This window comes from Monodon monoceros, unplaced genomic scaffold, assembly GCF_005190385.1.
Source record: "Monodon monoceros isolate NGI ecotype Baffin Bay Population unplaced genomic scaffold, NGI_Narwhal_1 Super_Scaffold_12, whole genome shotgun sequence".
Classification (NCBI taxonomy): Eukaryota; Metazoa; Chordata; class Mammalia; order Artiodactyla; family Monodontidae; genus Monodon; species Monodon monoceros.
This window is the reverse complement of record NW_021703768.1, coordinates 28,547,502-28,562,218: the sequence shown is the minus strand read 5'-3', so window position 1 is coordinate 28,562,218 and position 14,717 is coordinate 28,547,502. Positions and strand designations below refer to the sequence as shown.

Here is a 14,717-nt window from a genome sequence, read left to right as displayed (position 1 = left end):
AGACGTGTTCATTGCTTTTGGGGTGTTGTTGCTCCAACATACTCAAACAGACAGGCCTAGGGAATATATGTATGCATACACACATATACGTAACACTTATGCACATTTATATCTTTATTTCTGTATACATCGATACATACATCAACAGCTATGGGTTCCAACTATGGATTCAGTTACAATACAACATCACAGAGTTCATTCTACTTTTTTCTTTTTTCAGACTGGTACTTCTCTTCACTGGCAGTGAGAAACTTGACTCCCATTATCCTTGCTGTGTTAACTTATTTAATCAATCCCCCTGTATGTAACCAACATCCAGTCACTGCCTCAGTTGCCACCATCACCCCACACCTCCTTACCCTGCCAGTATTTCAACACCCTGCTGGGACATCCCCTCTTAGGGGGGTGCCCTTCTCACTCTGCTCTGGCTCTGATACAATGCGTTGGGCAGCTATCCTACACGGATGTCCTTTTTACATTGCTGAGGCTCTGACCCCTTTCCACAAGCCCTATCCCCCCCTCACCCCACCTGGGCTCCCTCTGGCAGACCACCCATGTGGATCTCCTTCCACCAACCCTAGTAAACCCTTGTTACATTTCATTTTGATTAGGCTTAAGTTGATCCCAAACTGATGTTACTTTCAATTTGCTGCAACATTTTGATCCAAGTGCTACACATTTTTTTTCTGAGATGCACTGTTTTCTTTCAGCCAATAGTATGTTTTAATAATCAGGCATCCATAGCCTTCTCGGCCATGGCTTTCAAAGGGGCATTGACAGGACATTGTTTCTTTAATCAAATGGATTAATTATAATATCTGAGGAATGGTCCAATGGCATTCACTTAATACAAAGCCAAGTAGCTTTACAAAATCTGCAATGAATAGATTCTAGGGTCTTCAAATTGAGCCAGGAAGACAAACTCCCTGGGTGTTGGGAATGTACAGAGTGGGCAGTGCTTATTATTGATCCAATTATACGTTGAATACAAGTGGGTGGAAGAATAAAAGTGAACTGACAGTCCTGAGGGTTACAAATACCATCTCCATCTTCTTTCAAGGACTGCAGAGAGGTTTAAAAGAAAATAGTACTTGTAACAACAATATTAAAATGTATGATTTTTGAAGGTAATGTTTTTTGACTTCCAAGCACAGTTAAGGTCTAACTATGCTCAAAAACCTCAGAGGAAGACTCTTCTCCCTTCCATCCTCTGACTTGGCTTATGAAAAGAGCTTTGTAAACTATAGAGTATGATACTATGATTGCCGTTATGAGGTGGTGGTTGTGGTATTTGGGTAGGATTAACAGATGTTAATTCTCTTTTTGTGGCATATTCATTTGTGATACTTGGGGCCAAGTCAGGCTTGGTTTTCTTGGCTGATGTCAGTTTTTTGTCTTTCCAGTGTTAATGACAGCTTTGAAAAATGCCTTGAGCTAATTTTCCTTGAATTTCAGCCATCCCTTATTCTTCTACAGGTTTTTAAGTAAAGTATGAATTTTTTATGCCTTATTTGCTTATGTAACAGAAGAAACTCTTTGTGAAGCATTTTAGATATTTTGTCTGTTTGTTTTTTTACATGGAAAACACTTTACCATAAGAACTAAACCACTACCTGAGGCACTATGATAATGTCTATATGTTGGTATTCTTAGTCCCTTCACTCTCTGTGGATGAAGACATTACAAGTAAGTGAGACAGATCTATATTTGATTCTGCCTGGTGTCTTGGCTAAGTCTTTTCATTTCTCTGACCTTCACTGCTTCATCCTAGCTTTCCACTTCACAGTGATGTGATCCTAGCCAGTTATTAACCTTTCAGTGTCTGTTTTCTCATCTGCAAACCAAAGATAATAATATTACCTGCCTAATTAATAGGTTTTTGTGAAGATTAAATAAAGTAATGCAGATACAGGGCAATGCCCAGTAAATAGTCAGCATGTAGTAAATGTTTGTTGTTCCTACCTCTTATTTAACAGTTGGATTTTACATGTGTTTGTAGTTTTTCTTCAATGGTAGCATATTTGCATCAGCCATGGGATATTTTGGAGACTATGCACTGCACTGCTTCACAGCTGTGCTCTCTATAGAGGACATATCAGGAAAGGCAGTTGGCTTTTTTATTGCTACCAACCTTGGTCACCAAAAGGATTTGTTTCCTTTTCCCACTGAGCAGAGGAAAAGTTGAGCAGGATTAATTCTTCCCTCTACCCTGAGGTAACACCAGGCTTTGGAGGAATTTTATAAATTCTGGAGAGAGTAAGAGGAACTCAGTCTTGGAATAATAGCAGGATGCATATATGTGCTGAGCCATGTTGAAAACTTGCTGAAATTGGAGACGTGAATTGGTAGTTGCACCAGTAGGTGCAATTATGTGAGTTGCTTCCACAGTACTTGGAAAAAAAAAAAAAAGCAAAGAAAAGACCCTGAAAAAGAATATATATATGTATAACTGAATCACTCTGCCGTACACTTGAAACAAACACAACATTGTAAATCAGCTAGACTTCAATTAAAAAAAAAAAATGGGGCTTCCCTGGTGGCGCAGTGGTTGAGAGTCCACCTGCCGATGCAGGGGACACGGGTTCGTGCCCCGGTCCGGGAGGATCCCACATGCCGTGGAGCGGCTGGGCCCGTGAGCCATGGCCGCTGGGGCTGCGCGTCCGGAGCCTGTGCTCCGCAAAGGGAGAGGCCGCAACAGTGAGAGGCCCGCGTACAGCGAAAAAAAAAAAAAAGAAGAAGAAACAGAAGGAGGAAGAAGAGGAGGAGGAGAAGGGCAAGGGGGAGGGGAAGAGGAGAAGAGGGAAAGAAACAAAGAGTTCTAGCCCAAAGTGGTTCTTCAGTGCCTTTGCAACTGCCCTACTGTTGGGTCTTCATGACATTTCACTAGACATGCCTGTCTTCTCTGTATCCCCTTTGGACTCAAGCTATGCTCTTCTTGCCTAATATTTATGTAACAGGACAAGAGGCTCAGAGCAGTTCTATGACTGGCCTATGACAGCACAATATAACCTGGAATGTATGGCAAAGAGGATAAGGTTGCAGATGGAATTAAGGTTGCTAACCAGCTGACTATAAGATAAAAGGATTAAGCTGGATAATCTGGGTGGAGCTAACATAATCACAAGGGTCCTTATAAATGGAAAAGGGAAGGAAAAGGGATAGTGTCAGGATGATGCGACTTAAGAGACCCAACTGGCCCTTACTGGCTTTGAAAATGGCGGAAGGAAAGGAAAGGGCCTCCAGAAAGGAATGCAGCTGGGCTAATGCCTTGATTTAGCCTAGGGAGACCCATCTCAGACTTCTGACCACCAGAACTGGAAGATACTAAATTTGTGTTGTTTTGAGTCACCAAACTTTTGGGAATTTGTAATGGCAATAACAGGAGTCTTATACCTGCCCCTTGAAATGTCGTGGTGTGTATGTATCCAGTCTGAAGTCCTTCAAACTGCCCGCCCCAGGCTTGTGAGTACCACCTTGTACTTGGATCACTGTTTGACTTGGCTGCACTGGCCGTGGGCAAGGTTGGATGAGTTGGTACCCTGCCCCCCTCCTCTCACTGAGCACATATGGATGGCTGGAAGCCATGGAGAATCAATATGGGGCCAAATTCCTTCCGAATGGAATAAGGAGGCCTGTTTCAGCCCAGAGGTGAAAACCTTGGCTGGATTATCCCAGGAAGTTCTCAGGATGCCTGACAAGCACCCTAGTTGGCAGGATTAGCTCGTTGAGGTAAAGCTTGAGCCCCTGAATGGTTTCCCCTTCCAAGGACAGCCTGTGCAGGTGAACTGGAGAAATACCTTGACACCTTCTTGGTCTGACTTACTTCCTCTGCTCTCCGGGTTTCCTTTTGGGTGAGTGGAGGTAGGCTTAGGAAATTAGAAAAGCACTAGAGAGACCTGCAGACTCAGAGTGGCTCATGGTCCTGTGGTCCTATGCATAGCCTCATGGTACAGATGAAGGGACTTGTCCAGGGTTGAACTAGCATTTGAACAGACCATTTCCCTTTGTGTGACTTGGCAAAGAGAAAAATTGCATGTTACTTTTTCAAATGAAAGCCCTAGCCGGGCCTGGAAGAGAATCGCAGAGACCGGCTGAGGAGCCTTGGTAGAGCAATGGTGGGAAAAGTTCGGGAACTGGGAAAGGCCGGAAAGGGGGCAGCACTGAGCTGAGGAGGGTCAGGGAGTGGGGTCCTCTCTGCCCCATCCCTGCGCTCAACATTTTCCGCCTGTATGAGGGGCTGGCCTGGGGGGGCCTCTCACTCGGAGTCCCGCCCAGGGTGACTCTCCCCGGGGCTCCCCTATTTGGACGGCTTGGCCGGGCTCTGGGCGGGGCCGGCGGAGCGCGGGGGTGGGAGTCCCGGAGGAAGATGCGCGGAGCTGTCTGCGAGGAGGCCTGGCGCCCAAGGCAGAGGGGTGGGGATCGGGGGTGGGCTGCGCCCTCCCGCTCTGACCCATTCCGCACCCCACGGAAAGCAGACGCTGTCAGCTGAGTCACTCCACTTTCGGGAGGAGGGAGGGGACGGAAAGGTAACTAGCCCCTTTCTGCTTAAAAGAGCAAAGGGACATCGTGGGCAGCCTTGCAGCTTCCCCCTCCCCACTCCTGGACCATGCACCCCCGCATCTTCTTGCTCGGCCACAGGAGAGGACTTGATTTCTTGAGCTAAAACTTGTTGACTTTTCTCTCCGCAACAACTGAACCATGCCATGTGCACAGAGGAGCTGGCTTGCAAAGCTCTCCGTGGTGGCTCAGCTCCTAAACTTGGGGGCCCTTTGCTATGGGAGACAACCTCAGCCGGGCCCTGTGCTCTTCCCGGACAGGAGGCAAGGTTAGTGGCTTTTCTTTATTTCCTTTGAAAACCGCAGGGGTAAGACGCGAGCAAAGTTGGTTGCTCTCTTTTCCCTTCCCCCACTCGGCTGAGCTCCGCAAAGACGTTTGGCTGAGTTGCGAGGAAATCTGGGCTGGGAGCATCTTGCATTTCAGTGCTTAAGGTGCAGATTCCTTACTTTTTACCGAAAGGCGAGGATCCACATCTCTTTTACACTGAGGATGCTGCAGTGAAGACTCTAGAGGTAGCTCGGAACCACCCCCAACTGTCTCTTTTGTCTCTTCTGAATGCTGCACTGTTTCAATCCCTACTTTTCAGATGCTGAAAACGGAAAATGATTTTTTTTTAAAAAAGTTCCAACTGTCCACTGGCAGTCATTGCCATGTTTTTAGTTAGTTTGAAACTTCTGGTGAGGTAAGGGGAAATGTGATTCCACCCCCCCCTGCTGAGTGAGCTTGGCTGTGTTTTCCTGGAAAGATTTAGGGCTGTGTTGTAAAAATAACAGACCTTTTAGAGAAAATTTCCTACCATAGGGGCGCACCTTTCCCTGTCCTGTCTTGCTGGTCACAGCTGGCTGCTTCTCTTTCAGAATTTCATGGAACTCTACAATGCTATAGAAAGCATCGGAGGAGTTGTGATGGAAAATTTGTTATTATTATTGTTGTTGTTATTATTATATATTTTTAAAACCTAACACCCTGAGCAGGATGGTATTGTTGCCTCTGTTTTTTTTATTGGACTTGCAAGGGTCAGACACACTTTCCTGTTTGGTGGGGAGTTCGTTGGACTTCTGAGGGGAAACAGTCATGGCAGCAGCAATGACCTGCGTGGCTGGAGTGTGTCCCATGTGCCAGGACTGCTAAGGCACTCTGGTGTGTCAGCCTCTTGACCACTGACAACAGCTGCCTGGGGTGCAGGGACCACTGTTACCATCCCTGCTTTACACCCATAGAAGCTGAAGCTTGGGGAGTTTACGGGCTTAGCTATGGTGGAGTGAGGTTTTAAACCCAGGTAGCCACACCCCAGAGGGTGGCTTCTTACAATCAAGCAGCATTGTCCTAGAACAATAATAGGGACAACACACACACACACACACACACACACACACACACACACACACACAGCACGGGGTTAGCATCCATTAAGTCCTGTGTCTGCTGACAGTGCTCAAGTCTCGGGAAGCTTCCATAGCCTCCTGACCCCCTTTAATGCCCAAGACCACTTGGGTGGCAAACATCACCAGCCTGACCTTGTTGAGGGTTTCTGCCTACGTTGCAAAGTTCAAATACTGCTGGAGACCTCATTTGCTGCTCACTTCCAGAGCCATCAGAAGCAGGTCCCTTTGCTTTCCTGGGAAGCCAGAACGAGCAAACCCTGGGGTGAGATGTCAGTCAGCCAGCACTCGCTTGTGTAAACGGTCCAGATACGATCTCCCACCCCCAAGTTTAAAATAGCGTTTGTTGTTCTTTGAAAAACAGCCCTTTTGTGAAAAGTCTCTCTTTTGCTGGCAGCACAAACAAAGCCTGCAAGCACTTCCCAGGGCATTTGGAGATGATTTGGTTCAAAGACACGCATTCTCCTGGGTTGGTTTTCAGCTCTGCTTGTTCCACATCTTTGTAAGCAAATTCAGCTTAGTGTGGGACAGACTCCGCTGGGACTTGCTTTCTCCTCTCTAAAAAGTGAGAGATGGTTGTCTTTCCCGGTCACCTTTAGGGTTATGGGCTGAGAGGAGTTGATACCGAAAAATAGCTGTACAGTACTCTGAGCTTATTAGTGATGCACAGATATATAGATTTAAAAAATAATTTCCCCCAAAATTTTCAGATTTTAATTAAAGACCTAAAATGTAAGACCTGAAACCATTGAAATCCTAGAAGAGAACATAGGCAGAACACTCTTTGACATAAGACGTAGAAATATTTTTTTGGAACTGTCTCCTAAGGCAAAAGAAACAAAAGCAGAAGTAAATAAATGGGACCTGATTAAACTTAAAAGCTTTTGCACAACAAAGGAAACCATCAACAAAATGAAAAGACAACCGATTGAATGGGAGAAAATATTTGCAAATAATATAACCAATAAGGGGTTAAGATAAAAAAAAAATATATATATACACACACATATATATATGTATAAAACTCAATATCAAAAAAACCAAACAACCCAATCAAAAAATGGGTAGAAGACCTGAATATACATTTTTCCAAAGAAGGTATAGAGATGGGCAACAGACACATGAAAAGATGCTCAACATCAATAATCATCAGAGAAATGCAAATCAAAACCACGATGAGATATCACCTCACACCTTTCAGAATGGCTATCATCAAAAAGTCAACAAGTAATAAATGTTGGTGAGGATGTGGAGAAAATGGAACCTTTGTGCACTGTTGGTGGGAATGTAAATTTGTACAGCTACCATGGAAAACAGTATGGAAGTTCTTCAAAAAGCTAAAAATAGAACTACCATGTGATCCAGGAATTCCACTGCTGGGAAAATATTGGAAGAAAATGAAAACACTAATTCAAAAAGATACATGCACACCAGTGTTCATAGCAGCACTATTTACAACAGCCAAGGTATGGAAGCAACCTAAGTGTCCATCAATAGGTGAATGGATGAAGATGTGGTATATATATACAATGGGATACTACTCAGCCATAAAAAAGAATGAAATTCTGCCATTTGCAACAATGTGGATGGACCTAGAGGGTATTATGCTTAGTGAAATAAGTCAGAGAAAGACAGATATTATATGATATCACTTGTATGTGGGATCTAAAAAATAAAACGAATGAATGTAACAAAACAGAAATAGACTCACAAATATAGAGAATGGAGTAGTGGTTACCAGTGGGGGAGAGAGGGGTAGGTTTAAGATAGAGGTAGCGGGTTAAGAGATACAAATTACTATGTATAAAATAAATAAGCTACAAGAGTATATTGTACAGCACAGGGAAATATAGCCATTATTTTGTAATAACTTCAAATAAATAAATAAATAAAATTAAACTAGAAAAAAATTCAGATTTTTAAAAGTCTTTTCATCAAAATATTTGTTCTCAATCAACTCACCAGTGGATTTACAAGTAATCCCCATTTGGTTCAAAAGAGAAATTTCTGAGCAGATTTCCATGTAGAACTAAGAGTGAGAGGAGAATGAGAATAAGAATGAGGACAAGCTAGTTAGAGAAGGAAATTCTTTTTTTTAATTTAATTTTATTGAGGTATAGTTGATTTACAATGTTGTGTTAATTTCTGCTGTACAGCAAGGTGATTCAGTTCTACATATGTACACATTCTTTTTCATATTCTTTTCCATTATGGTTTATGGCAGGATATTGAATACAGTTCCCTGTGCTATACAGTAGGACCTTGTTGTTTATCCATCCTATATATAATAGTTTGCATCTGCTAACCCCAAACTCCCAATCCATCCCTCCCCCAACCCTTTGGCAACAAGTCTATGCTCTATGGCTGTGAGTCTGTTTCTGTTTTGTAGATAAGTTCATTTGTGTCATATTTTAGATTCCACATATAAGTGATATCATATGGTACTTGTCTTTGTCTTTCTGACTTACTTCATTTAGTGTGATAATCTCTAGGTCTATCCATATTGCTGCAAATGGCATTATTCCATTCTTTTTGATGGCTAAGTAATATTCCATTGTATATATGTAACACATCTTCTTTATCCATTCAACTGTCGATGGACATTTAGGTGTTTCCATGTCTTGGCTATTGTGAATAGTGCTGCTGTGAATATAAGGGTGCATGTATCTTTTCAAATTAGAGTTTCATCTGGATATATGCCCAGGAGTGGCATTGCTGGATCATATGGCAACTCTATTTTTAGTTTTTTGAGGAAATTCCATACTGTTTTCCATAGTGGCTGCACCAATTTACATTCCCACCAACAGTGTAGGAGCGTTCCCTTTTTCTCCACACCCTTTCCAGGATTTGTTATTTGTAGACTTTTTAATGATGGCCATTCTGTCCAGCGTGAGGTTGTACCTCGCTGTAGTTTTGATTTGCATTGAGAAGGAAATCCTTAAGGCTTCCAGGGAATAGGATGACCAGAGCTTTGCCTCCACATGACCGGCTTGCTGCTTCATAATTAAGCAATCTCCCTAGAATTCCATTTCCACTCTGACAACATTTTTGAATTGCACCCAAATTCTGAACATTCAAACTTTCAAATTACTTCAGATGTCATGTCACCATCCTCCTTATTTTTGCAGGTGAGGAATGAGAGGCCCAGCTGGTCCATCAGTCAACATGCATTTACTGAGCACCTACTCACTGCCGTTCCAGCAGCGGCATCAAGGGAGTCACACAGGGTCCTGCAGTAGGAGGCCGACTCAGAACCTCCATGACTATTAAGGTTCCTTCTAGTTCTAAGGGGCAGGCAGAGTCTGGATTTTAGATCTAGGAAGGACCATGGAAATAAATCCAATCCTTTCTGGGACTAGAAACAGGTAGATTGGGCAATATCTGCCCACTATTCTTTCCACATCGCTCAGTGGTGACATACACAATTGTGTGATGACCTCCACAAGGCTCCCAATGAAGTATCAGAACAATAGGAAGTATTAATCTTGCACACAACACATGGCCTCTCTTCTATAGCTGACGATATCCCCTCAGGTTCGTTTTGCCCTGTACTGTTTACAAGTCACCGGTCACTTCCATGACCTCTTTTGCTGCTGACAACTCCATGAAGTTGAGAGGACCAGCACTTCATCCCATGTTAGAGACATGCTCCAGGTTGCACGGACTTGGGCGGAACCGAGGGAGCGCTGCAGTGCATTTCAAGACCAATGTCATAATCATGTATTTATGCCATTTGCAAAAAATAACTTCTGCAAGGAGGAAATCATTTCAGATCTTAATGTAAGAAGAGCCTTCACAGGGCTTCCCTGGTGTGCAGTAGTTAAGAATACGCCTGCCAATGCAGGGGACACAGGTTCGAGCTCTGGTCAGGGAAGATCCCACAAGCCGTGGAGCAACTGTGCACCACAACTACTGAGCCCGTGCTCTAGAGCCCGCAAGCCACAACTACTGAGCCCATGAGCCACAACTACTGAGCCTGTGAGCCACAATGGCCCCAGCCCTGTTGACACCCTACCTTGATGCCTGGCTCTCAGTGGTTGCCCCTTGAGAAGTAGTGAGAGCAAAGGTTAGGAGGTTGGGCTCTGGGGTCAGATTGCCACAGCAGGAATCCTCACTCCTCTTTATTGTCTTTTTACAGAGGTGGGGATGAAGGCTAAGACAAGGACACTTGTTAATCATATTCCAGATAATTGTGAGGATGACCAAGACCAAATTGGTATACTCTAAATGCCATCTTTGACCATAGAAATGGTAAAAATTAGGAGTTATTATTATTTCCTGACATCTTATTTCTCCATCCCTGTCATATCCCCTCTGAACTCTGCTTTCTATTGGCCAGGACGATAGCTAGCTCATATTCCAAACTAAACACCTACTGAGAGAAAGCCAAGATGAGTGCAAGCCTCTCCCCATCGCCTGGAGCTTACATGTATTTAAGGCCACAGAGATCCCTAGTAGCCAAGTTTCTATCTTTATTTATATATATTTTTAGCTGCACCTTACGGCTTGCAGGAATCTTAGTTCCCCGACCAGGGACTGAACCCTCGACAGTGAGAGTGCAGAGTCCTAACCCCTGGACCGCCAGGGAACTCCCCCAATTTTCTATCTTTAATACCAAGAGTAAGTAGCTAGTGTTTAGATAGTGAGTGTTATCTGTCAAGCACTGTTCCAAATCTATTACATATATTACTGCATTGAATTCTCACAACCACTCTAGGAGGGAATACTATTATTGTTATGCCCATTGTATAGATGAGGCAGGTGCAGCTGGGCCACCCACGGAAGCTACACTCTGTAAGTGGCCTCCTGTTTCCATCCACACCTATTGGCAGATGTGGCTTAGCCGCTTCCTTTGCAGTAAAATCAAGAGGTGAAACTGGTCTTACCTCCCATTACTTCACCTGATAAAGAGGCAGTTATTTTCTCCATTTATTGCTGAGTGACTTGAGGCCTCTTAAAGAAGTCATACAGTTCTTTTACTGTCGGATCATCATCCCCAGGGGCAGTGCTATTACCTCTCCTCTGCTATCCCCGCTGCCAAGTACAACTGCTTATGTACACAAAATGCAGTGGCCAAGAACATGATTTTGAAATAGGAAGCACAAGATTTTAATCCAAGTAACATTGCATGTTGGCTTTGTGACCTCTCTTACATTCTGTTTCTTTTTCTATGAAATGGGGATAGTAACTGAATCTGTGTCACAGAGTCGTTGTGTGTATTAAATGAGGAGTATTGTAGCAAGTGTTCATTAAATGGTTACTATAATTATTATATGATTATACAACCAGCTTATGCTGGCTCTCTTAAAAGCACATTAGATCAAAAGCAACTGGGTCAAAAGCTGTATATGTATTTCCTCTTTTATTCTTTGGGCAATAGGTGCTGGGGTTTAGGCAAGTTAGTCTTTCATTTTATATTTAAATCATGTTTAATTCTTTGAGATGTATCTTCAGAGACAGGTCCTATAAGGCAGCGGTCTCCAACCTTTTGGGCACCAGGGACCGGTTTCGTGGAAGACGATTTTTCCATGGACGGGTTGGGGGATGTTTGTTCAAGCTGTAATGCGAGTGATGGGGGGAATGGTTCAGGAGGTAATGCGAGCAATGGGGGAATGATGGGGAGAGGCAAATGAAGCTTCACTCGCTGGCCCCCCTGCTCACCTCCTGCTGTGCGGCCCGGATCCTAACAGGCCGCGGACCAGCACGGGTCTGCGGCCCGGGGGTTGGGGACCCCTGCTATAAGGGACATAAGAGCTTCTCTTGAGAGGAGTCCACATCAGGACAGGACCACGTACAGGGGGTACCATTGCAGGATAATGGCTGTATTCAGTTGAATAAGACTTTTTCTGCCCCTTACTGCTCCCCACTTCTCCAACCCTGGAAGAGCCAGAGACATCACTGTGAGTCATAGAAGAAAAGAGAAACATGAGGGAAATACTGGAGAAGCTGACTACATCCAACCTCAACCACCCTGCCCATTCCCCCCTGAGGTCTGAACTCTGAAGGGCAGTGAAGCTCTGATGCTAACGAGGTCCAGATATTCCTTGGGGAGCCGGCAGTACAGAGGCCTGAGTCAACTTGACTCCTAGTGTGTGGTACATTAGCACTATTAATTTGTGTAAAACACCTTCATTTGGGTCCCCATTCTCCACTCCCATTCCTCCGCATAGAAAACCATTTTAATGGGTTCCATATGTATTATTTTGTTCAAGTATGTTCTGGCAAACTCTGTGTTATTGTTTTTGCATGTATTTTCCATGAATGTAAATGGCTCTGTATTAACTTGTTTTGTTTCTTATTTTTCATCGAGCATTGTTTTTAAGGTTTGTTCATGTTGCTTTGTGCTCTGTTGCTCTTAGTTGCTGCAGTCAGAAACAAGGGTCTGGACTTTTAATAGTCTCTTAAAAATTGAGACTATTGGTTAGTACCTAAGAGTGAAAACTGTGCTCTGTCTCGTATTTCCCTCTTTCTTTCTTTTATTGAAGTATAATTGACCTACAACACTCTGTTAGTTCCAGGTACACAACATAGTAATTTAATATTTCTATACATTTCAAAATGATCACTGACTGGTAAGTCTAGTTACCACCTGTCACCATACAAAAATATGACAATATTATTATTACTATTTTAGATTTTAGCAAAAGAATTTATTTTATTTTTTAAAAATTTAATTAATTAATTAATTTATTTTTGGCTGTGTTGGGTCTTCGTTACCGCACACGGGCTTTCTCTAGTTGTGACGAGCGGGGGCTACTCTGTGTTGCAGTGCGCGGGCTTCTCACTGTGGTGGCTTCTCTTGTTGCGGAGCACGGGCTCTAGGCGTGCAGGCCTCAGTAGTTGTGGCTTGCAGGCTCAGTAGTTGTGGCTCACGGGCTCTAGAGCGCAGGCTCAGTAGTTGTGGCGCATGGACTTAGTTGCTCCACGGCATGTGGGATCTTCCCAGACCAGGGCTTGAACCCATGTCCCCTGCATTGGCAGGTGGATTCTTAACCACTGTGCCACCAGGGGAGCCCAGAAGAAGAATTTATTAAAGGGATCCTGGATTGCTCAAAGAAATGCCAGGAGAGCTGAGAGCCAAGTGTGGATGCTTTGCAGGAGGAACAAAGGTCAGAATATGGCTGCCTCTGCGGCCACTGCCTCTGCCGTGTCCTAGACACTTCAGCTTGTGATGCTCATCCACTGGGGCTGGATGCTGGGTGCTGCTTGCGAGCCCCAGCTCCTCCTTCATCTCGGGGCCGCTACCATAATCCCTGCTTCTTAGTATCACTGCTTCTGGATTCAAAGTCAAGGCAGTGCCTCTGATGAATGAAGCGTGAGTGTACGGGTTGCTCCAGAGCTGCTAGACTGGTGAGGGACATGCTTCTTGCATCTTCTCTCCTGGGAGGTGGGCTCTGTTCCCAAGACCCATGATGAGGAACTCCCAAATGTGGTAAAGACGTTCAGATGCAAGGCAGCCATAGGAACAACCAACGGTCATCTTTACACCTACTGTATGAATGATGCAGCTAGACCTGGTGGAGGATACAGACGTGAATCACACCTAGAACCTGCCTTCAGAGGCCTTATAGACTTGGAATTCTCTTCCTTTCAACGTGTACATTTATTTGGCACCATAGTTTGCAAAGCCCTCTCACTGTCATTGTTTCATTAGCTCCTCCCAACAGCCACATAAGGTAGACAGAACTGATATTATCTCTGTTTTATACTTGAAGAAGCTAAGAAGTTAGGTGATGAACCCAAGGTCCCACTGCTGGTGAGTGGCAGAGCGGGAACTTGGCCTGTCCTCTGATTCCAGGCCCAATGTCAACCAGATGTAAGACGTGATCACAAATATTTTGCTTCATTGATTCCTAGGCATGCGGTTTTCCCCCACATTTTTTTTTTTTATGTTAACAAAACAAGCCTTTATTTTTAACTTTTCATCACAGAAATTTTCAAATGTACACTAAAGAAAATAATATAATAAACTCCCATTACCCAACACTTCAATAATTACAAATTATGGCTACTTTTGTTTCATCTATAATCCCCCCTCACTCCCACCTCCGCCCCCAGTATTTTATTTTATTTATTTATTTATTTATTTATTTTTTAAAACTTATTTATTTTTAGCTGTGTTGGGTCTTCGTTGCTGTGCGTGGGCTTTCTCTAGTTGTGGCGAGCAGGGGCTGCTCTTTGTTGCGGTGCGCGAGCTTCTCATTGCGGTGGCTTCTCTTGTTGCGGAGCATGGGCTCTAGGCACGTGGGCTTCAGTAGTTGTGGCACATGGGCTCAGTAGTTGTGGTTCGTGGGCTCTAGAGCGCAGGCTCAGTAGTTGTGGCACATGGGCTTAGTTGCTCCGTGGCATGTGGGATCTTCCCAGACCAGGGCTTGAACCCGTGTCCCCTGCATTGGCAGGCAGATTCTCAACCACTGCGCCACCAGGGAAGCCCCACCCCCAGCATTTTAGAGCAAATAGGCTTCCTTAAAAGATAGGACTTTTAAACTTAGTGATTACACACTTCACATGTCTGTTTCTCTTTTATCACCTCACCAAGACACTAGATAGAGTATGGCGCCACTTTATGCAAATTTTTTTAAATTGAGGTATAATTGATACATGCCATTCCACTCAGGTGTACAATATAATGATTCAATATTTGTATACAGTGAAAATTATCACCACAATGTTTAGTTAACATTTGTCACCATAAAATGTTAAAGATTGTTTTTCTTATAATGAGAACAACATTTAAATTTGCAATAGAGTATTATTGACTATAGTAACCATAGTGTA

At 43.8% G+C, this 14,717-nt stretch overlaps 1 protein-coding gene across 4 annotated transcripts in view; it reads left to right on the top strand.

Annotated features, from left to right (window-relative positions):
- Positions 1-4,376: 4,376 nt before the first annotated feature.
- ADAMTS12 (ADAM metallopeptidase with thrombospondin type 1 motif 12) overlaps positions 4,377-14,717 on the top strand; it is a 390,453-nt gene continuing 380,112 nt past the window's right edge. For 2 of the 4 annotated variants that reach the window (XM_029218872.1, XM_029218870.1), the window contains exon 1: positions 4,655-4,825. In XM_029218872.1, coding sequence (XP_029074705.1) covers positions 4,699-4,825 — 127 coding nt within the window. In that variant the 5' untranslated portion in view covers positions 4,655-4,698. Of the gene's footprint in view, positions 4,826-14,717 lie in introns of all 4 variants that reach the window. The other 2 variants (XM_029218869.1, XM_029218871.1) reach the window with 2 other exon arrangements.